Source organism: Sus scrofa, chromosome 13, assembly GCF_000003025.6.
Source record: "Sus scrofa isolate TJ Tabasco breed Duroc chromosome 13, Sscrofa11.1, whole genome shotgun sequence".
In the NCBI taxonomy this organism is placed as follows: Eukaryota; Metazoa; Chordata; class Mammalia; order Artiodactyla; family Suidae; genus Sus; species Sus scrofa.
Genome location: NC_010455.5, coordinates 205,756,199 through 205,778,762, shown reverse-complemented (window position 1 = coordinate 205,778,762; position 22,564 = coordinate 205,756,199). Strand labels below are relative to the sequence as shown.

The following is a 22,564-nucleotide window of genomic DNA, read 5'->3' as shown; positions in this document are numbered from 1 at the left end:
TCAGGACCCGGGGAACCTGTTACCTTTCATCCTGGATTTGTGTGTGTTTCTCGCTTTCTTCCCATCGGATTTCTCTAATTGTGGAATTCACACAAACACTTTGATCCTAAGCTGTGCAGCGAAGAAACGACGTCATAGCTATTTTGCTTTGCTAACGTCATATTTATTGGGTTATCAGACGGAAACACTGAGAGCAAACACTGCCTAGAGGACTTGCCCAGCTACTGGGAAACTCTGAGCCTTCATGTGGCTACTTCTGCTCCTGCCACTTCCTGCCCCCCTCTGGCAAGAGGCAGGGCTGGAGGGAACACACCCAGTTCTTACTGATGGAGAAAGGGAATCTGACCCCACAGGACCATGGTTGCTGGGTGGGGGCTGGGGTGGGGGTGCCATCACTTCTCTGAAAAAGCACTGGGGCCACAGCATCCTTCCAATCCCTTCCCCCAACACTAGAGTCTATGACCCTGCAGTTGAATGAAGCCCCGAGGCGAGTGTGTGTGTGTGTGTGTGTGTGTGTGTGTGTGTGTGTGTGTGTGTGTATTGGGGGGGGCGGGTGTGGTTGTGGCCTCCTGCCCCATTTTAGCCCTAGAGCCAGGCCCCATCTCCCAGGCCACACTGAAGCCACATGCTGGGGGTCCTGGGTCCCTCCCTGGGTTTAGCATCAGATGTTGTGCATCAGGCCAGAGCCCAGAGCTGCAGGGAAGCAGAGCAATGACCACGAGAACACGAGCACTGGTGAACCATGGTTGTTTCACGGTCTCAGGGACCCGAGGCACCGTGCAGGGGCGTCAGAGGTCCCTGTCATGCTCCGGGGAGAAATGACAAATGTAGGGTGGCTGCAAGGCCGATGACACACAGACACGGCCCTTGAGTTTTAAGTGAGTGGAAGGCGGACTGTGACGAAATGGATTCCCACCCCCACAGTCACTGCATGGATTACGAAGCAGCACGTCCAGGAGAAGGTAGGAAAGGAGAGTGGACTGGCCTTGAGCCCAGGCGGGTCCAGAGTGTGGATCAGGTCCGTCCTGGGGTGGGATTCCCAGCCGCATGTAGACTGGGGGGCATTGGTCAGAGTGGCTCTGATGTACGGGTAGGAGGTACGGGGTGGGGCTCGGGCTGGCAGATCCAGCATCAGTTGGACAGGCCCTGTGGGGAAGGTTTTAACCCTGGTCCCTGCCCGCTCTCGGACACCTGCCGCTATGCCAGTATGGGCAAGTCAGCTCGTCCAGCAGGAGCCTCTTTGCTCCCTGTCACCCTCCTTCAATGACACCCTTCCTCCCCGACCTTGATCTTGTGCTTCCAGCCACTGCATCCTCCCCAAGCTCAGGGCCAACCTCTCTGTCTCCACCCAGCAGCCCCTTCCTGCAGCCTCCTCCCTCTCGTCCTCCCAGGCTCCGCCCCACGGAGCTCACTCTTTTCCTGGCATCGTTCACCCCCCACGGCCTCTAACTCCCACTTGAAGCAGCTTCAAGTCGCCAGTAACCGTGGCCCCCATGTGCACCCTCTCTGGCTTCGTCATACTCAGAGGTAGCGCCAGCTCCTCCTGCCCCTCCCTGGCCATGCCTGGGGGCCAGCCCAGGCCAGCCCAAGGGTCTCTGTGTGAAGCCCCGCCCACGGACCTCAAGCGGCTTCGTGCTGCCTGACGGCATTTTGGACTTAAACCACCCCATCCCGGCCCCCTCCCTGAGAAGCATGTCTCACCTTATTGCGCCCCCTGCTCAGCTGGTACCCTGACGTCCCGGAAGTCTGAGAGAGCAGAGGCAAGCCCCCTCCTCCAGGTGCGCCCACCTGCTGCACCTGTCCCGCACTCTGCCTTCGGTTTGCTCCCGGCAGAGGGGCCCCTTCCTCACGCTGGGAGTGCAGGACCAAGGCCGCCCCCGCAGGCAGGCTGCCCTTTCCTGGCAGCAACTTGCTTCTTCCTGCAGTTGGAAGCTCAGAAGGGTCTGCCGCTGGCTTCCCAGCACGTAGCAGCCTTCAGGGTGCTGGGTGGCTCCCATGAGCCGATTCCCTTGTTGGGGCAGTCCTGAATTTTTTTTTTGTCTTTTTGCCTTTTCCTAGGGCTGCTTCTGCGGCATGTGGAGGTTCCCAGGCTAGGGGTATAATCGGAACTATAGCTGCCAGCCTACACCACAGCCATAGCAACTGGGGATCCGAGCCGCTTCTGCGACCTACATCACAGCTCATAGCAACACTGGATCCTTAACCCACTGAGCAAGGCCAGGGATCGAACCTGCAACCTCATGGTTCCTAGCCAGATTCGTTGACCATTGAGCCACAACGGGAGCTCCAGTCCTGCATTTTGGACTTAAGAAGGGACCACAGCAGGATGCAGCTCTCTGGGAATACTCACACCCTCAAATTAAAAAAATCCTCCAAACAAAACCCAAAAACCACAGGGCAGAAGCAGACCAAAGGCCAAGGGCGGTGGCAGCCCCCTGGCACACGATGACGACCTGACGTTCCAGAAATGCCAACGGGTGGGGTGCCTGCTCACAGCTCTCAGGGGCTGGTTCACAACGGTCTGATGACTTCAGGTGGCTGCTCATGGCCACCCACCCAATTCTCCCTCTGCCCTGCCCTCTCCCCCTGCAGGAGAAGCCTGAGGTCAAGGCAACACGAGAAGCCCGCTGCGGCCCCCACTGACCTTCCAGGATGTGCTTGGCTGTCTGCACACAGCGGAGGGCCGGGGAGGTGAACACGGAGGTGATGCTGGTACCACTCTCCAGCAGCGCTTCCCCTGGAAAACAGTGGGTGGAAGAGTGCCGTCTCCATAACTGCAGCCCCCTGGCAGCCACTCCAACAGGTGGCTTACTCCCCACGGTGGGTGGGGCCTGAAGTCGCCCCAAGAATCCCCCCATCCCACGGACAAGCTCTCCCCTTGAGCATGAATGGAAGCTGTGCATGTGGCGAGCTGACACCTCCGGGACAGCTCTGTTGGATGGCCGAAGGGGATGAGTGTGTCAGCTGAGCCCATTAAGAGCAGAGTGTCCTCCAGCGGGTCCCAGAGGTCAGCCACTCAAAGCTGGAGGGGTTCGACACGCAAGCAACTCCCTAGAGATGGCGGCAGCCACGTGGCAGGGAACGTGCATGGGCTCCTGGAACCGCGAGTGGCCCTGTGCCGATGCCTGGCAAGGGAGCAAGGACTTCAGTCCTACAGCCACAAGGAACCGAATTCTCCCACCAGCCTGAGGAGTTTGGAGCTACTTCTGGGAGGCTCCAGCTGGCCCCTTGATTTCAGGGTGGAGACCCGGGGCAGGGAACCCAGCCAGGCTGCTGTGTTTGCATGTCTGACCCACAGAACCGTGAGCCATCAAGTGGGGGCTGTTTCAAGTTCACCACCATCAACTCTGCAGTGATGGAAACTCCAGGACCCCGTGGCTCATGGAAAGACAAGCCTGTAAACCCCACTCCCTCTTGCCAAATCAGAGGACCTGATCTTTGGGAAAGAAGGGGATTCTTCAGCCCCAAATCCACATGGTACCAGCACCAGTGAAGTGTCGGCAGATGCTGTGAGGGGCTGATGTGTGTCCCTTAATTCATATGCTGGGGTCCTAACCCCCAGTGTCTCCTGTGACCTTTAGACGAAGGGTCTTTACAGAGGTGATCAAGTGAAGGTGACATCATTAGGCAGGCTCTAACCCAGTCCGACGGGCATCCTTATGAGTAGGGGAAATCTGGACACAGAGGGTGACACGCTGACAACCAAGGGAGCAGACGTCACCTGTGAGCCCAGGAAAGAGGCCTGGAAAGAGCCTGTCCCTCCCCACCCCACCCCCACCAGCCTCAGGAGGACCAGCCCTGCTGACACCTTGACCTCAGCCTTCCACCCTCCAGAATTGTGAGACCGCACACTTCTGTGACCTGAGCCCTTGCACCTGGGGGGCTTTGTTAAGGCAGCAGCCACAGGAAATGAACACAGGGGCTGCCAGTTGCCCACACGCACACCCGTTCACACGTCCTCCCACGGGGATTAGGCAGCCCTCTGGGCGAGGATCTGGGCGTGAAACAGCCTCGGAGGTACGGTACGGAAGGGGCTTTCGCACAAGCCCGTGTGCACACATACACATACGCACGCACACACATACACACAGGTGCACGCGTGTGCACACGCACGCACGCACGCACGCACACACACACACACACAGACTACCGTGTGCTGGGAGGAAGGAGCCCGGGCAGGGCTGGGGTTGTCACAACGCCCCCCCCCCCCGCCACTGCCGGAGCCCCTGCTGTGTCATCTCTCCCAACTTGAGCTCAGGGACCAAACATCCGTACCCTGAAGCCACAGCCATGGCGCAGGCTCAGCATTTCCACCATGGATGCCAGCAAATGCTGCAACCCAGGCCTGCCCACCTGGCCCGGGAGCTGCTGACCGGACACTGACCGCCCAGCTCGGGGTGGGGAGCTCTGGCACATCCCTCCAGTTAACAAGCGTGTGCCTGGCAGGCCGGGGAGCCCTCCTGAGTCTAGCTTTGAGTTTCTTAATTCGTAAAATGAAGACAACCTAGCTCAGTGGCCTCTTCTGCTCCAAAAGATCGATCACATGGCACCAGAACCCCACAAAACCAAAGCCCAAGGTGACAGATTTTGAAATAAAATCAAAGAGAGGCTGTGTGTTTTAATTTTTCAGTGACATCCTTAATGCACACAGCGGTCACTGATTTTTTTTTTCCCCTTTCCTCTCTTTTCTTTTGCTTCCTTTCGTCCCTCCTGCCTTCGCCAACCATGCACTCCCAGGCCAAATCTCTGAGCTCTTTCACCTACTGGCTGTGTGACCTTGGACAACATACTTAACCTCTCTGTGCCCCAGCTTCCTCAGCAGAGTGAGGATAATGCTATTACTGATGCCGTGTGTAGCAAGGGTGAGGGGTGACAAATTGCTACGACTATTGTTACGACTCCTAGCAGAAGGGGCCTCCAACACACCTGCCATCCTGGACTGGAAAATTCCGCAAGATGATAGCGGTGGGTCGCTCTCGAAGTCTTTGATACCGTTGCTCCGTCTGGGCAGACCGCGAGGGAAGTTCAGGTCTGGCCGGTAGTACTTCCCTAAAGCATAAATAAGCACCAGAGGTTTAGTTTGTCAAGTTCGTGCACATTTGTCCCACAGGACTCTCAAGGTCAAGACCCACGTTTAAAAACAAAAATCATTATTAAAAAAAAAAAAAAAGACCCGCGTTTGAAGCTTGGCAGTTATTTCAATTGTTGTCAACTGCGTTTTTGCCTTTTTGTTCTTTTTCTTTTTTTTTTTTCTGGGTGTGTTTGTGGGAGAAGGTGATGCCACGTCTTCCTCCTCTGCCGTCTTGATCTTCCTGTCTTTTTTTTTTTTTTTTCTTTTGGCTGCACCAGCGGCAGGTGGAAATTCCAGGCCAGCGATTGAACCCTCACCGCAGCGACCGCCTGAGCCTCACGGTGACGGCTTCCCCGGCTGAGCCGCCAGGGGCGCCCCGCGTGTTTTTTCTCGAACGCGCCCTGTGACGTGGGTTCGGTTCCGGGAGAAAGTTCTGCTCTACTGAGCATGTGTGTTTCCTCAGACACCGAAACTCATGTTTTGATGCAGGAACCGCAGGATGCCCTCTTTGCCCGCTCACAGCCGACAGATTCGCTCATGCAATTTTCCCGACTGAGAACCAAGCGTCTCCGTGACCGATGCGGCTTAACTTGATAAGCGTCTCGAACGGGCATCAATTAGGTGAAATTCCACCTGCCCCCTTAGCCGTGAGGTGCACTCTGCCCACAGGGACAGGGTCCTGCGTGGTGCAATATGAGTCAGTTGGTTGGGGGGGGCTGGAAATCAGGGGGCTTCCCTGGGACTCTGCCCACCCACTCCTCCAGAGGCTCAGAGCCCCTTGGGTCAGGAGTTTGGCCTTGAGCTCTAAGATGAGACTGTCTGGTGCAAATGCCGGCACCACCAGGGATGCGTTGTGTGATTAGAGGCAACGGGTTAATCTCCCTTATCAGCGAAAAAGAGGGGGCGGTCGAGTTTGAAGGAATCAGTGGTATAAGGCCTGCAGCCCAGCGCCTGGCCCAGAGGGAGCTGTCACCGCGGGGCGGGTCCGACCTTATGGGCAGCCAATAATCCCTTCGGAGGCCACGCCACCACCCAGTCCTCGCGTCCTCCCGCGTCGCCTGGCTGGCCTGTCCCCTGCGCCTGAGTGCGCACCCAGCCCTCCGTCACAATCAGCGGGAGGCAGCCGCTATTTTGTGTGCCTTGTGGTTTGCGTTCCAGGACAGATTTTTCTGGAAGCGGCCTCCCTGGAACGTCCCTCAGCAGAGACTTAGTTGGAACTCTAAGCTTCGGAGGCTTTTATTAAACTCCACGGTTAGCTGTGTCCAGGGAAAGGTGTTTTCTGTTGTTCATGCCAAGAGAGGCTCCTACACGCGAATCCTGTTCTCAAGGGCGTCTGGGATCCCCTGCTCCGTCTAGGTCTTCTGCCCACATTGGCGCTTTATCTGTGGGCACTGCGCGAGGCAGAGGGCAGAGGGCAGAGGAAGCCGAGGACCGGGGCAAGGTTAGGTTCTGGTGGGCATAGAGTCTGAGCAAATAGGGGGGCCCTGGAGAGTGAGGGGCCATGGGAGGGGGTGGGTTGCTGGGCCGGAAGTGAGAATGGACACCAAACTGTGAAGAGGGGCTGGCAGGGCCCCCAAATACCCCTTCGTAATTGCTCAGACAATGCAGCTCGCCCAAGTCAAGGTTGGCCACCGGAATTCACTTCCTTACCTTGTAAAAAGATCCACCAGCAGTTTCCTTTAAGCTGGGACCTTCCGTGGCTTTAAACTACTTTTCCCTCATAGGAGGCTTGACCTTTTTTGTGTGTGACCGAGCTCTTCCCTCGTTTTACGAAGTCCTGGCACTGGTTTTGAGGCTGGCTGTCTGGTCTGGTTCCCACACCACCACCGCAGACACACTGACAGGTGGCCCTTTTCCGTGTGTCATTTCAGTCATTGTTTTACTGCAAGAAAGCATCCTGTAATTCTTTGTTTGCATGTCAGTGCATCCGCAGACACACCTGTTTCTTCCTTGAGCCTTTGCGTCTCTGGTCTTGGTTTGTGGAGACAAGCTCGGCCTTGGGTCCGTGGGTTCCGGGAGATGGGGGTGGTGCGTTTTCTCGTGTGCTGGTCATCTGCCAACGCTTTCGTCTCTTCACGCCCCCCTTTCCTGGCCCGCTGGGCTCCTGTGGGGGGCGGGGATCCCCAAAGGGCTGATCCCCTACGTTCCCCAGCCGCTGCGCGTGGATTCAATCCCTACGTTCATTCAGTGCTTTGACGTACGCAGTTAGCCAAGGGTTTGAAGTTGGGCTGCTGGACCTTCCGGGGGGAGGGCTGTTGACACAGTCATGGGTCAGTACAGAGACGGCCTGCGGGCTTCTGTATATGGACAAGCCCTGTTCTTAGTTCTTGGCCTCCGGAGGGGTGAGGCTGGGGTAAGCCCCGCCGTGTTAAAAACGCACGCCCTTCGGGTTAGGGTAGGCCGGGGGCCACCACAGAGAAGCTGAGCTCAGAGAGGTGCAGTGATGAGATGGCAAGACGGGGACCTGCCAGCAGCTGAGGGTTGGAGCCTGCCAGTCAGAGTGACCTGCCCTGGGGTCAATGCCCCACCCATTAACCATAAGCCCTGTGTGTGCGGCCAGGACCCCCAGGCTGTCCACGTGTCCCCCCAGCGGACGTGCTCACCACTGAATGCCAGCCCTCATCGTCCCCAAAGTGTTTGACGTAAGATCCTAACAGGTGCAACCCCCTCCAAGGCACATGGGTAGCAGCAGGGGGGGGGAGATAGGGAGTGCGTGTCCCCTGCCCCTAGTCTCTGCGTGCTCAGTGACGCCGCCTGGGGCCCCGGGGGCTCAGGCTGGAGAAGGCCCGAGTCCCGCGTCTGGCCTCTGCCCGGGCTGCACCTACCGTCCGGGGTGGAGCACTGCTGCAGCCACGACTTCCCGAAGACTTGATCCACTCTCTCCCCGTGGCGCACCACCAACACGCCTCTCCTCAGGATCGAGGCCTGGGGGCGGGGGGAGAAGGGCACAGGACATGTGACACCCCCGACGGGACTTGTTCCAGCAGCGTCTCCCCTCACCCGGCGGCGGCCCAGACCCCGCGTCCTGCGCGTCCTTGTTCAGCAGCGGCCGCCCGTTTTGCCGGAGCTGTCCCCGGGCGAGGGGACTCGGACTTGCAGCTCTTCGATGTCTGGCAGGTTTTAGTGTTCTGGGCGTTATCACGTGCACAGGAGATGAAAACAAAGTGGGATGGACGTGCCACCTGGCGGCACGTCAACGGTCTGCGTTCTGTGCCCCCCGCAGGCCGGGCCCCTGCTCAGGCTGTTGTAACACAGTACCCTGGGGGCCTAGGAACTACACAGAGACGTGCCTCACCGTCTGGGGGCGGTGAGTCTCAGGTGCCAGCCAGCAGGTGCCAGCAGGTGCCAGCAGGGGGTGCAGGCCCACCTCCAAGCCAGCTTCTCCCTGTGTCCTCACGTCATGGAGGGCGAGGGAGCATCTGGGGACTTTCTCTAAAGGCCACTAGTCCCAGTCGTGGAGACTCCACCCCCGTGACCCAAGCACCTTCCAAAAGCCCTGTCCCCAAACACCGTCACATGCATCATCGAGATTTCAGCCCAGGAATTCGGGAGACACACAAGCATTCATCCTCCTATAGTGACGTCGCAGAACGTTATCTGTATCCATCTTAATATGATAATAGGGAGTTCCCGTCGTCGTGGCGCAGTGGTTAACGAATCCGACTAGGAACCATGAGGTGGCAGGTTCAATCCCCGGCCTTGCTCAGTGGGTTAAGGATCCGGCATTGCCGTGAGCTGTGGTGTAGGTTGCAGATGCGGCTTGGATCCCATGTTCCTGTGACTCTGGCGTAGGCCAGTGGCTACAGCTCTGATTAGACCCCTAGCCTGGGAACCTCTGTGCTGTGGGTGTGGCCCTAGAAAAGGCAAAAAGACCAAAAAAAAAAAAAAAAGAAAGAAATACAATAATATATACATTTATACTATGTGTGATACGTAATTATAATCTATTATGATATATATCATATTGCAAATGGTATATATAATATGATATATTATATGACATATAACCTATTATTAGAATATATAATTATATGTAATAAAATTAAAATAACATTATGATAAGGTATAATATAATTAAAATTATAATAAAGTAAATTATAATTATAAAATTATAATGAAAACATAATATTCTTATCATATAATTATAATAAAATATAATTATAGTGATATAAAAGGATAAAATTATGTCATAGTATTACAGATTATATGTTGTAATTATGTGCAATATATATAATATATAATGGAGGTATGTGTATAACACATAGGTGTATATAGATCTTTCTCCGCTTATGGTGAAATTACATCCCAATGATCTCATTGTAAGTGGAAAATCTCAAGTCAGAAACGCCTCTAACACACCGAAGGTGCTGAGTCGTAGCTGAGCCCGGCCACCCCAACCGTTCTCACAACACATACGCCTACCGTGGGGCAAAATCGTCCACCACAAAGCCTGTTTTAGAATAAAAGGTTGACTCTCTCCCGTCATTTCCTGAGTCCTGTACTGAAGGTGAGAAACAGGACAGCCGTGTGGGTCCAGAATGGTGAGTGTATCGGCCATGGTCCCTCCCGAGTGTGGGGCCGCCTATGCCCAACTCAGAGAGGAGGGGGCTGCACAGGAAAGAATCAAAACCCAAGGATTCAGAGTTCCCGTGCGGCTCAGTAGAAACAAACCTGACTCGTATCATGAGGATGCAGGTCCCATCCCCCGCCCCTCTCCGTGGGTTAAGGTCACCGACACGGCTTGGGTCTGGCGTGGCTGGGGCTGTGGCTGTGGCGTCGGCCGGCAGCTGTAGCTCCAATTCAACCCTCAGCCTGGGAACTTCCATACGCTACAGGTGCAGCCCTGCGGCCCCCTGAAACCTCAAGTATTCAACATTCTACTGAGTGCAAATTGCTTTGGCACCATTGTAGAGTCTTGTAGGTTGAAAATGTTGAATACCTTTCCTCTCTCAGCCACCCATCCATCCATCCATCCATCCATCCATCCTGGCTCCGTGCCTGACATGCCTGTCTTTTCACAGAAAATGTGCTCAGGCTTCCCCTCAAGGTCAACAGGAGGAGAAGGGCCAGCCCCTGCTCCCCTGAGGACCGGCCCCACCCCACCCCACACGGAGGAGCCCCTCCCCAAGAACACCCCACATCCCGGCCTGGAATGTGGCCCTTGGGGTCATTTGTCAGCGCACTGGCCTCCCCCAGAGCAGAAGTGGACGTGCGCCCGGCACCTGTGAAGCTCCGAGGCCACCTGAGCCCCTGGCCAAAGCCAGAGGGGGGCGCTCCAGAGACCTCTGCTGTTCCACGGCTGGACGCTGCCAACCTCCTGTCGATGCCTTTCTCTGGCCAAAAAGAAATCAACAAGGGAAAAGAAAACACTCTTCTCCCCTGGCACTTGCCCCAACAGAAACGGCCGGTTCTGAGAAAGAATGGCCAGCAAAGAGGGGGGGAAGGAGGGACGCGTGCCGGCTTCTCCCCTCGTGCTCAGAACTGACACAGGAGTGTCAGGAACATGCCCTCCCGGTCCCTGGGGGCCCACCCCCACCTAGGGGGGCAGACTCTCCAGCTGCCTGATGCTTGGGACCGACTCCGTTCTGATGGACACGGGGCGTGTGGTGTCTTGGAGCCCTAGGCGGGGGTCGAGGTCTCCCTTGGGAATTTCCCAGGCCCTGGGGCCGGGGCTTCAAATCGGGCCCACGGTCAAGACAAGGTGAGCCCCGGGATTGCTCGTAATCGGGGCGCAGGTGCTTGGTTCTGGATGCAAACACCCACCTAGGTGTTTGCACCCAGCTCCGAGGGCACGGCCGTCTTTCCGTCTGCACACTGAAGTGTGGCTGTGCAGAACCGCCTGCACCAACACCAGCCGCCTTTCCCACCCCTGCCCCCGCCACGGGCTGCTCCCTCAGCCCTGGGCAAAGTACCGCCACGGCCTTGGGGTGAGGTTCTGGATTTTTGCCGAGGGGCTAGGGGGTGGAGGGCATTTTCTTCCCTGGAAGAGCCCAGAGCATTGAACTCTGAAGTGCAGAGTTTGCAGCAGGAGTGGTATGTAAAGTGAAAGGTCCGGGGGGATGGAACGGACGGACCCCTGGGTCCCCAGAGCTTTGGGGCTGCACTGAATCTTTCCACGTAAGGTGTGGGATGCCTTTCCTGGGACAAAGGCACCACCAGCGGGGGTGGAAAACAAAAGAAATCTATTCCCTTCCACTTCTGAAGGCTGGACATCCAAAAGCAAGATGTCACAGGCCCAGGCCCCTCTGAGGCTTGGGGAGGTGGGGCAGGTGTGTTGTCTTGCTCACCCCTGCCAGCTCCTTGCTGTGTGGCCATGTGGCTCCAGCCTCTGCCCCACCCACGGTCACACGCTCCTCCCCTGGTGCCTGGGCCTCCCCATCTCTGGGCATCACGTCCCCTGGTTCCCAGTCATGAGGACGGATGTGCTTCAGGGCCCGCGGGTCAATCCAGGATAATCCCCGCCCAGACCTTTGTCTCAGTCCCGGCTGCAAAGACCCCTTCCCTCGAATGTTTTCCAGGGGCAGGAGCTAAGCTCACTTTGCCATCTTTTTATTACACCTGTGGCCACCGTTGTCCTTTCTCACGACCTGGAGGGAGCGACCTCAGACCGGGATGGGTTTTATTCACGGGACGGAGTCAGGTTCACACCCACTTAAAGCACCAGCGTGTTCGGATGGAGGCTGAGCTTGGGGCTGAGCCTTTGGGTCCAGCCCCTCCCTTGCTCAATCGGGAGTGCCGGGCGCAGCCTCGGGGAGCCCCAGCCCCAGGCCGTGCCCCAGGCCGGGGCGCCTCCTCCCCTGCGTCTGCCTCTGGCTCCCAGTCAAGGGCTCCTCTGCCCGAGTCGCTCTCTCCCACTGAGGACCTGGCTGAAGGGGTCACCCCGATGCCCACCCCATGTCCCAGGGTCCTCAGCCTTGTGCTCAGCTCTCGTGTGACCTGGAGGCGGCCCTGGGGGGCTGGTGGGTTCCTGAGAAAGGAGCCAGCTGGCTGATGGCAGAATGAGGGTGAGGGCATGGCATCCTGGGGGGACCGTGCCCTGCCCCTCCCCTGTCCCGGGTCCTGGGTCCATGCCTGGCAGAGCTGCGGACACAGCTGTATGTGCACGTGTGTGTGTGCTGGGGGAGGGGTCACCCTCTGCCCTGGTGCAGGGAGCAGGGCGACCCAGTAGCAGAGGGTCGGGCCCCTTGCTGGCCACCTGGGTCTGGGCTCAGGGCAGCTGGGTCTCCACCTGGAGTTCACACAGAGCGTGGTCTCGCCCGGCTCACTTTGCCCTCAAGGGGTGCGTCACCTGGAGGGACTGCAGGCTGCTGGCGCTCCGGGACATGTGTGGCGCGTGGGGCTCCCCGTTGCGTCTGCTGCTGGCCTCGTCCTTCCTGGAGCCTGGGTCCAAGGCACGACTGAAGGTGTACGTCCTACGGGAGAAGAAAGAGACCCGGAGTCAGGAAGGCGCTGGGAATCACCTGTTGTCACGCGCTCGAGAATGTAGGCGACATGATGGGCTGCTGGGGTCCCCGCGAGGATGAAAGGAAGCGGTGGCTCCGGAGGACACGGCGCCCAGCACGTCGCGCTCCCGAGCCAATGGCGGTTGAGCGTCTCCACCACCATCTGTGCGGGACGAACCTCGGATGTATAGTCCTGGCCCCCAGGGCCTCCGATGGGCCCGGTGTGGACGCAGGGCCTTTAAAGAGCTGCTGAAAAATGAGGCCACCAGAGGGGCACTGACTCCGTCTGCCCGGGTCCTTCTGAGAGGAGGAGATCCGGACACAGGCCCACACAGCGGGACGGCCGTGCGAGGACACGGGGAGGAGTCGGCCGTCTGCACACCTCCGGGAGAGGCCTCCGAGGAGCCAACGTGGTCTCGGACGTCTGGCCTCCAGGGCTGTGATGGGCGCCCCATCTACAGCATCTTGTTCCAGGGCCCCAGCAAGCCCGTGCATGTCCCTCCGAGAGTCCCCTTCTGAAGCAGCCACAGGCGTGAAGGTGGCCGAAGCGGGGACACAAGGACGAGGGAGCAGACACATTTGGCAGCCTGGGGTAGTAGGGCAGGACACACGCAGGAAAGGCCCGGGGCACCAGGGGCCGTAGGCGACTGGAGTGCCCGAGCAGCTGCAGGCAGAGAGGAAAGTGCTGCTTGGCTGGCACACGGAGCTCCCGGGCCAGGGATGGAGCCCGAGCCGCGTGCGTCTGCGACCCACACAGCAGCTCGTGACCACGCCGGATCCTCCGCCCATGGAGCGAGGCCAGGGCTGGCACCCACATCCTCATGGATTCTAGTCGGGTTCTTCACCCACTGAGCCGCAATGGGAACTCCCTTCCTTCCTGCTTCTGATGCACCCGTCAGCCGGGGACCCCCAAGATGCCAAGTCGCTGCTCTGCTAGCTGTTCCGTCTCATCGATCTGTTTTTTTTCTCTTTCCCTGAAGGCAGGACCATCTTATGGGTTTATAACACGTTTCTAATATCTAATCAGGTAAAGATCTTCTCTCATTTTCCCCCCACTATTTTAATTCCCAGACGGACTCTCAATCGTTCAGTGAGGTTCCAGCAAACGCTCCCCCTGGGATCGTCCCCCGAATTCCGTTAAACCCGGGAGTAACTCTGGGAGGGTCCATTTTCCTTGATCTCACACGTGCTGCGTTTCTACATATTTGGTCCGTTTGTAAGTGTTTGCCTTTCTCTCCCACAGACGCCCTAGTCTCCCCGTTCTCGTAAAGCTGACGGCTCCCAGGCTTCCATCTGGAGACCCTAATGGGGTCCTGTGCTGGGAGGGGCGGCATTTTCCCTGCATCTCAGTGGCCCGGGGTCAGGCCATCTGCCTTTCACCTCCGCAACTGTGCTCCCAGCACCCTCAGTGCCCACGTGGTGTTTGACGCAGTTAACGCATTTCCCAAGTCCTGCAAGTGGCACCTTCTCTCTCCACCTGGGTACCTCTCCCGTCTTGCGCTGCAAAGCCTATTGGCGGATCCGGGTCACATAGGCTTATGGGATTCGTATGCTCTCGGGGCCAGATGCCACGCGTAGGAAGTGTGGGTGCTGGCTGGTCATGGGCGGACGAGAGCACGACCCCTGTCTTCAAACTAGTGACAGTTTCCTCTTCAAATGAACCTGCTTCCAGTATTCAAAGAGCCTCGACTTGACACAGGAAACCTTGGTTGGTTTCCTCTTCCTGACGGCGCGGTGGCGGGCGTGGCTCACGATGCAGGGCGCAGGCTGCTTATCTATAAATAACATCTGTGAAGTTTACAGTCGGAGAGAAAAATTGACTTTTTCTTTTTTTTGGGGCCAGTCTTTCAAATGAAATACATCATAGCTTTGCTGCCGGGATATTGGTGATGAGAGGAGAAAGGAAAGAACCTAGCACTTTATTTTATTTTTTTTGTCTTTTGGCCTTTTCTTGAGCCACTCCCGCGGCATATGAAGGTTCCCAGGCTAGGGGTCGAATCGGAGCTGTAGCCGCCGGCCCTACACCACAGCCACAGCAATGTGGGATCTGAGCTGTGTCTGCGACCCACACCGTAGCTCACGGCAACATCAGATCCTTAACCCACTGAGCAAGGCCAGGGATCGAACCTGCAACGTCATGGTTCCTAGTCGGATTCGTTAACCACTGCGCCACGACGGGAACTCTGAGAAACTAGCACTTTAATATTTTCTGTTTTCCTCTTAAACTTCAGAGCCTGCTTAGCATGTACGGTACACTGCAGAAGTAGATTATTTAAATTCTCCCTGGTTCAAAGGGGCCCAGCTGGACCGTGACCGTTTGTCTGCTGGGGCTGCTATAACAAGGTACTGTGCCCCGGGCGGCTTAAACAACGGACATTTATTCTAGAACATTCTGGAGGCTGGAGGTGCAAGATGGAGGTGCGAGCAGGGCAGGTCCCCGCCAGTCCTCCCTCCTGGGCATGTAGATGGCCGTCCCTCCCCGTGTCCCCACATGGCCATCCCTCTGCGGGCACCTGCGCCCTGCTCTCTTCTCATAAGAACACCAGTCAGATTGGGTCAGGGTCCACCCTTGAGACTTCATTTTGCCCCCATCCCCTCTTTAAAGATTCATCTGCAAATGCTGAGGTGCCGGGGGTCGGGACGTCACTGTGGGACTCTGGGGGGCACCACGCAGCCTGGGGCAGCCCCTTTATGACGTCTGGGCTACTGGCCACCGACTCGCTCTGTGGTTTTGGGAGGTTCCTGGACACGTGCTGCTTCAGGATCGGGACTCTTCTCTCGGCTCAAAAAGGACAAAACGTTCTCGGAACGCGAATGGTCTTTGGAGATTATGCTGCCGGTCGTCTTCTCTGCGAAGGGTCAAAAGCCTGAGATTCACGCACACACTCCGTCGCCGTCACTCGGGTGGCCTCCCATCTTTTCCTCGGGCAAATACTGTAGGGTCATGGTACTGCCCCGTGGGACCCCATCGGAGATGTTGACAGGCTGTCGGCACCGCAGGCTCCCTGCCCACAGCGGGAGCAGACTTGGGCCAGCACCATCGAACCGACTTTCTGCTCAACAGACCGGTGATATGTCCAGACATTCTAGGGCCATTTTCTGATTTCAAACGTTTGACTGTTTAGTAAAGTACACTTGGGGCTGCTTTAAAAGACACAGCCAGGACAGCTGAGTCCCACAGCAGGGCTGGTTCTGCCCTTCCGGCCCACAGTCACAGGTCACACTTTGTCCCACTGCCTCCCAGCAAGGGTGGAGCTTCCAACACACAGCCCATCACATGCCCCATCCTTAGCCCTTACGATACAGCTCAGGCCAGTCCTTAGTTTCCTCTTAATTCCTACGGGACACCTGTTTCCAGAAAGAAGAGTCCCAGAAATGTCCACTTAAAAGCTGGAATGGTTATTTTGGTGGCAGGTGACGGATAGATTAACTGTGAGGTGTGTAAAGCCACCATCTCATTTTCTAAAGAGTCTTCTCTGCATAGTTCTAGAAACATCCACCTGGCTGAATGCTTGGTGACGGTGAAGCTCACTTGTCCTGGGCAAGGTTTGGAGGACTTGCTAAAGGGTGGGGGCCAAAGTGGACCAGGCCACCTGGAGCTCAGACAGCCAGTTAGGGTAGAGCCAGCATCTTCTCTCCTGCTACTCCTGGAATGGTTCATGGACCAGTGAAGGACTGAGTTGGTTCTAAAAGGAGACAAGTGCTTCCTTAATTGCAAGATGTCATCCGGCCCCTCCACCTCCTGGGGCCCAAACGTCCATGGCCCTCAGGGAGCATGACACGATGCAGCTGATTCTCTCTGAGGTCCCTGGTGTCACCAATGTCCTGGGATTCTGTTGTGGCCACTGGACTATGGCCATGTCTACACCTGCAAAATTGTGCTTGTTCAGGACGACTGGTCTATCTGCGGCTGGGAAGGCTGTGGTTATTCGGTGGAAGTCGTGTCACTTTCCACACTGGGTGTGGGAGAGCTTGGAGCCTGGGTCCTTCATCGTGCAAGGTGTGTACAGAGCTTGGCCCTGGGTTCGTCTGATTTCTCCCCTTTACTCTCCCTTTGACCCCATTTCCTTATGTTTTCTTTGAACTTAAAATTGATTCACTTATATTTTGAATAAGTAATGTATTTCTATGGTTAAAGGTTTTTAAAAATTATGCAGTGGGAGGGAGTGAAAATTCTCCCTCCCATTCCTATCCTGTTCTCCCCACTTTGCAGCTAGTTACCGTTAGAAGTTTCCAGGGATTTCCTTTCCAGGGAACTTTTAGGCCTAAACACGCATATAAATAACTGTGTATGTATATACATACCGACAACAACGTTCACTTCATCTTTCCCCAGAATAATACCATCCTGTACCCATTGTTTTTTTTTTTTTTTTTTTTTGGTCTTTTTTTGTTGTTGTTGTTGTTGTTGTTGTTGTTGTTGCTATTTCTTGGGCCGCTCCCGCGGCATATGGAGGTTCCCAGGCTAGGGGTTGAATCGGAGCTGTAGCCACTGGCCTACGCCAGAGCCACAGCAACGCGGGATCCGAGCCGCGTCTGCAACCTACACCACAGCTCATGGCAACGCCGGATCCTTAACCCACTGAGCAAGGGCAGGGATCGAACCCGCAACCTCATGGTTCCTAGTCGGATTCGTTAACCACTGCGCCACCACGGGAACTCCCTGTACCCATTGTTCAGCAAAGTATCTTCAGTTTTATGTCAGCCCGTAAAATACTTCCTCATGAGCAATTGAAAAAACTTCAAGTATTCTACTGTCTGCAGGTATTGCCGTTTTTTTCGCTGGTGTATTTTTAATTTGATTATCTGCCGGATGAGGTGATAGTGGAAAGCCACACACACCTTTGCCCCGTTGTCCAGTGAAACGTGACGCCAGGTTCTGCCGCAAAGAGATTCTGCAGATGTGGTTAAAGTCCCTAATCAGTCAACCCTCAGTGAATTGAAAGGGAAGCTCTCCCCGGTGGGCCTGACTTACTCAGCTGAAGGCCTTTTAACAAAAGCTCAAAAAGCTTTTCCAAATAGCAGCTGGAGATACCTTAGAAATCTATCCATAGAACTTCCATATGACCCCGCAATCCCACTCTTGGGCATCTATCCGGACAAAACTCTACTTAAAAGAGACACGTGCACCCGCATGTTCATTGCAGCACTATTCACAATAGCCAAGACATGGAAACAATCCAAATGTCCATCGACAGATGATTGGATTCGGAAGAGGTGGTATATATACACAATGGAATACTACTCAGCCATAAAAAAGAATGACATAATGCCATTTGCAGCAACATGGATGGAACTAGTGACTCTCATACTGAGTGAAATGAGCCAGAAAGACAAAGACAAATACCATATGATATCACTTATAACTGGAATCTAATATCCAGCACAAATGAACATCTCCTCAGAAAAGAAAATCATGGACTTGGAGAAGAGACTTGTGGCTGCCTGATGGGAGGGGCAGGGAGTGGGAGGGATCGGGAGCTTGGGCTTATCAGACACAACCTAGAATAGATTTACAAGGAGATCCTGCTGAATAGCATTGAGAACTCTGTCTAGATACTCATATTGCAACAGAAGAAAGGGTGGGGGAAAAATGTAATTGTAATGTGTACATGTAAGGATAACCTGACTCCCTTGCTGTACAGTGGGGAAATAATAATAAAAACAAACAAACAAACAAACAAAAAAACAAATAGCAGCTGTGTCTGAAGTTCACTGCTCTCCCTCCCACCTGGGTGGTTCTGCCCAATGGTCACACCTGGGTGAGAAGTTCCACTCATCCCTGGATGTCCCGCATATGGTCACCTGCCCTTCCTTCCTGCCTGCCCTCGCTTAGCCAGCCCTTCATCCTTCGTTCTTTCCTTCCTTTCTCCCGCCCTTTCTTTCTCCCGCCCTTTCTTTCTTTCTTTCTTTCTTTCTTTCTTTCTTTCTTTCTTTCTTTCTTTCTTTCTTTCTTTCTTTCTTTCCTTCCTTCCTTCTTTCTTTCTCTCTTTCTCTCTCTCTCTCTCTCTCTCTCTCTCTCCCTCTCCCTCTCTCTCTCTCTCTCTCTCTCTCGCTTTTTAGGGCCACACCTGCAGCACACGGAAGTTCCCAGGCTACGGGTTGAACCGAAGCTACCACTGCTGGCCTACACCACAGCCACAGCAATGCCAGATCCAAGCTGATTCTGTGACCTACACCACAGCTCACAGCAATGTCAGATCCTTTAACCCACTGAGCGGGTCCAGGGATCAAACCCACGTCCTCATGGATACTAGGTGGGTTTGTTTCCACCGAGCTACAACTGGAACGCTGTAAGGCAGTTTCTTGCAGTAAATCCACATGAGTGTACATATACAGTGTGCAGTATGGATATATATTATATGCTATAATAATATAAAATAGTAGAACAAACATAAATTATTTATACAATTAATAAATCAGCATATGTTAAGTATAAAATAATATAAACATCTTCTATACATATATTTATGTTATATAAGCACATGATATAAAATTTAACAGGTTTTGCTTCTCTGGTCAGCCTTTCCTGACGCTAAATTTGGTTTTAGGAGTGAGGTGTTGCTGTAACAGATGCAGAAAATTTGGGAGCAGCTTTGAGACTGAGCAGGGGGTGGAGGCCAGGAGGATTTTGAGACGCGTGGACAGACTGTCGATAGAGATATGGATGTTACAGGTATCCCTGGCAAGGGCTCAGAGGGAAGTGAGATCCGTGTCACAGGACATTGGAGGAAGAGGGGTCCCTTTCATGTAGTGAGGAAGAGAGTTTAGCGCAGTTGTCCATGGAGAGCAGAACTTGCAAGTCCTGAGGCTGGTTATGCACCCAAGGACCTTTCCAAGCAAAGCGTTAACGTTTCTTCTCAAGGCTTATGTGTGAGGAGAGAGAGACATTGAAGGAAGAAACGTTAAGCCAAAATGAACGAGTGTCTGATGATTTGGAAAATCCTTAGCCTCCCCAGGTGATGCAAAAATTAAGAAATTCTATCTGAACGGGAAGAAGCAAGCTGGGGTTCCCATCGTGGCTCAGCAGGTTAAGAACCCAGCTAGTACCCATGAGGATTTGGGCTCGATCCCTGGCCTTGCTCAGTGGGTTAAGGATCCAGCATTGCTATGAGCTGTGGTGTAGGTCACAGACACAGCTTGGATCTGGCATTGCTGTGGCTGTGGTGTAGGCCTGTAGCTGCAGGTCCATTTGACCCCTAGCCTGGCAACTTCCATATGCCGCAGACGTGGTCTTAAAAAAAAATAAAGGGGAGATGCAAGCCACCAGAATGCCTACAGCTTCAGAGAAAGGAATTCTCCCAACGACCACATGTGCTTGGGAGAGAACCCCTTAGATAAGACCCCAGCCTCCAGCCCAAACTTGGGAGACCCACCACGTGGAAGGCCCAATTATGCCAGACCCATTGGGGAAACTAGGAGACAACAAATGCGTATTGTTCTAGCTGTTAAGTTCATGGCCATCAGTAATAATGGTCCTTAAGACTTCAGAGTTTATACCCTAAGCAGAAGGATTAGGGCGTCTGACCGTAACTTACTAGGTCCATAATAAAGAAGTGGTGATTTGTAGTCATTTTGGGATTAGGATCTCAGGAAAGTCTTAAGTAATTCATGTTTTCTGACTGTTATGAGCAGAAAACTGTGATATTTACCATATGCCTGCAAGGATAACGCTGCCAGCCGGGAGAGGGCAGCTTTGACCAGCGGTGGAAAGGTCTAGACGCATATGGGCACCATGATTACTGTGAGCAGACTCTAGCGGGAGGGAGGAGCCCGGCCCGCGGGGATGGGTGGGGGAGGGGGCCCTCACCTGTGCTTCACCCAGGTGTCACACTCGCTGGCCCGCTCCGTGTAGTTCTCGGGCAGGAAGCCCCGGCAGCCTGTCCGCTGGGAGATCCCAATGACCCAGCCCTCGCTGGCTTCCTCCTGCTGAGTGGGGTCCACGAAGATGTAGTCCCCGAGGCTTAGCGTTAGTTCGTCCACGTTCTGGGGTTTGTACTGGAACAGGACCCGCAGGGTCTAGAAAGGAGGCAGGTGTCTTCACGTAGGGCAAGGACTCGGGTTGGAAAGAGAGATGGGAGGCCTTCCGTTCTCAGGGACCCCCGACGGGTTCTGTGTCCCCAAGACACACCCAAGCCTGACAACAGGAGACTATGACAAAGGGGGCACGGACTTCTGGATAGATTTAGAAGTGAAATTTGGTATCTATCCATCCATCTATCATTGGTCAATTTAACATTTATCTACGTATCTGTACCTATCAATTATCTATAACCTATCTAATCTATCATCTAGCTACCTCTTATCTGTCTACTTCCTATCTGTCTATCTATTTATTCTCTATCTACCTATCTCTACTTATTTCTTATATGAAAAAATCTCAAAGCTACCCACCTCTTTGTCTCTGTCTACCTTCTATCTGTCATCTATCATTTATCTACATCTGTATCTATCAACAATTTATCATCTATCTAACCTATCGACTATCTATCTCTCTATCTATCCGCTACCTAACCTACCTTCCTTATTTCTTATTTGAAAAAATCTCAAAGCCTCACCAGATGTTCACACCCATCTTCCTTGGAGCGGGGGTGTTTGCAGCTTCTCCCACCCGGTGGGACCCAATGGACTCATTCACACTTATTCCATATGGGTCTGAAAGGACCACCCAGCACAAGCTTTCTGCCTAAAACCAATCCTTTCCGTGGGGAGGAGGTCCTGCAATGTGGCTTCACTCAAATCAGATGTGAACAAATTAATACACAACACGCTGTAGTCATAAGTCTTGGCACCAGTCCCTTTATAATACCAGACTTTTTTTTCAATTTCCTGCCCAAATTTCTGTGTGTCTGCAGCTCATACAAAAGAATGTTAATTCCAAAATGCAGACAACAAGATGATTTTAAAGAGGGGATAGAAGTTCTTCCTTCTACCGGAAGACCTCCAGCTCCTGGGGCTCCTGGGGGTCAGGGCTCTGCCCAGTGGTTCACCTGTTCCTATGGCGGGGGGGGGGTCCGCTCACCTGGTAGTGTACGAAGCGCATGTCGCGGGAGTAAAGCGCGGCTGTCCACTGGCAGCTGTGGCCTGGGTGGACGGCTCTGGCCAGCTGCTCCAGCGTCCTCTGGTGGTGGGGGTAGAACTTGTGGGCCAGGGTCAGATGCAGCTGCTTGGTGCAAGGCTTCACCGTGCAGTCTGTGAAATCAGGCAAAGGGGGCACTTTTACCCAGACGTCTGCAGCACACACCCGGGGGCTCAGCATCCAGGGCGGCTGCCTGCCCAGGCCAGTGGTGCAAACTTCTCTGCACATTGCACCTCCTGCCTCTGCCACCCCTCCCCACGGCTTTGGCGCATCCCCGACAAGGCGAGGACTGGGCGCAGACTGGCCATCGCACAGCTCACCTCGTTAGGGAGATGGCTGGGCACCTTCAGGTTTTATGGGGAGTGGGAAAGCAGAGGGTGTAGAGGTAGAGGTTTGGGGTCTATCGAGTTGCCAGCTAGTTGCCCAAACAGTTGATTCTAGTCCTTCATCCCCTGGGACATGTACAAGCCTCAGTGGCCTGGACACGGGGGCTCACACTCCAGGTCAATGGCTTTTGGCTCAATCACAGAGTCTCTGGAGGAAAACGGCCTGAGCAATGCATCCATCAAATACGGCCGCGTCTCCAGCACTCAGCTGGCCTTGGCGTCATGGGAAGCCCTTGGAGCCGCCAGGCCCGGGCCTTTGTGAGTGGCCTCTGCCCTTGTGGTCCCACCCTCCCGGGCCTCATCTCTGGGCTCTCAGGTCCATGGACAGTGGCGTCCAGGAAGCAGCCAGGACCTGATTACAGCCGGGCCACAAAGCTGCTGTGCTCCGGGGCAGTGGTGATCAGCACAACTGCACAGACCTCGGAATCCGGGTCACTTAGCTCTAGACCCAACCTGTCCCATTTGGCAGGTGACCGCGGGGAGCATTTTGGTCTGACCCAGCCTCCTGGAGGCTGGGACGGCTGCCTGCTGGGCTGTCCTGAGAAACCAGTCGTAACGGTGAGCTTCCCGAGGGGACTTTCAGAAA

General features: G+C 54.7%; 1 protein-coding gene across 2 annotated transcripts in view; it reads right to left on the bottom strand.

Moving 5' to 3' along the window:
- The window catches only part of UBASH3A (ubiquitin associated and SH3 domain containing A), a 42,090-nt gene that overhangs the window by 7,722 nt on the left and 11,804 nt on the right, over positions 1-22,564 (bottom strand). For both annotated transcript variants that reach the window (XM_003358975.3, XM_003483366.4), the window contains exons 5-10: positions 21,536-21,705; positions 20,324-20,532; positions 12,360-12,483; positions 7,897-7,996; positions 4,927-5,049; positions 2,645-2,737 (exon numbers count right to left, since the gene is read on the bottom strand). In XM_003358975.3, coding sequence (XP_003359023.2) covers positions 2,645-2,737; positions 4,927-5,049; positions 7,897-7,996; positions 12,360-12,483; positions 20,324-20,532; positions 21,536-21,705 — 819 coding nt within the window. The remainder of the gene's footprint in view (positions 1-2,644; positions 2,738-4,926; positions 5,050-7,896; positions 7,997-12,359; positions 12,484-20,323; positions 20,533-21,535; positions 21,706-22,564) is intronic.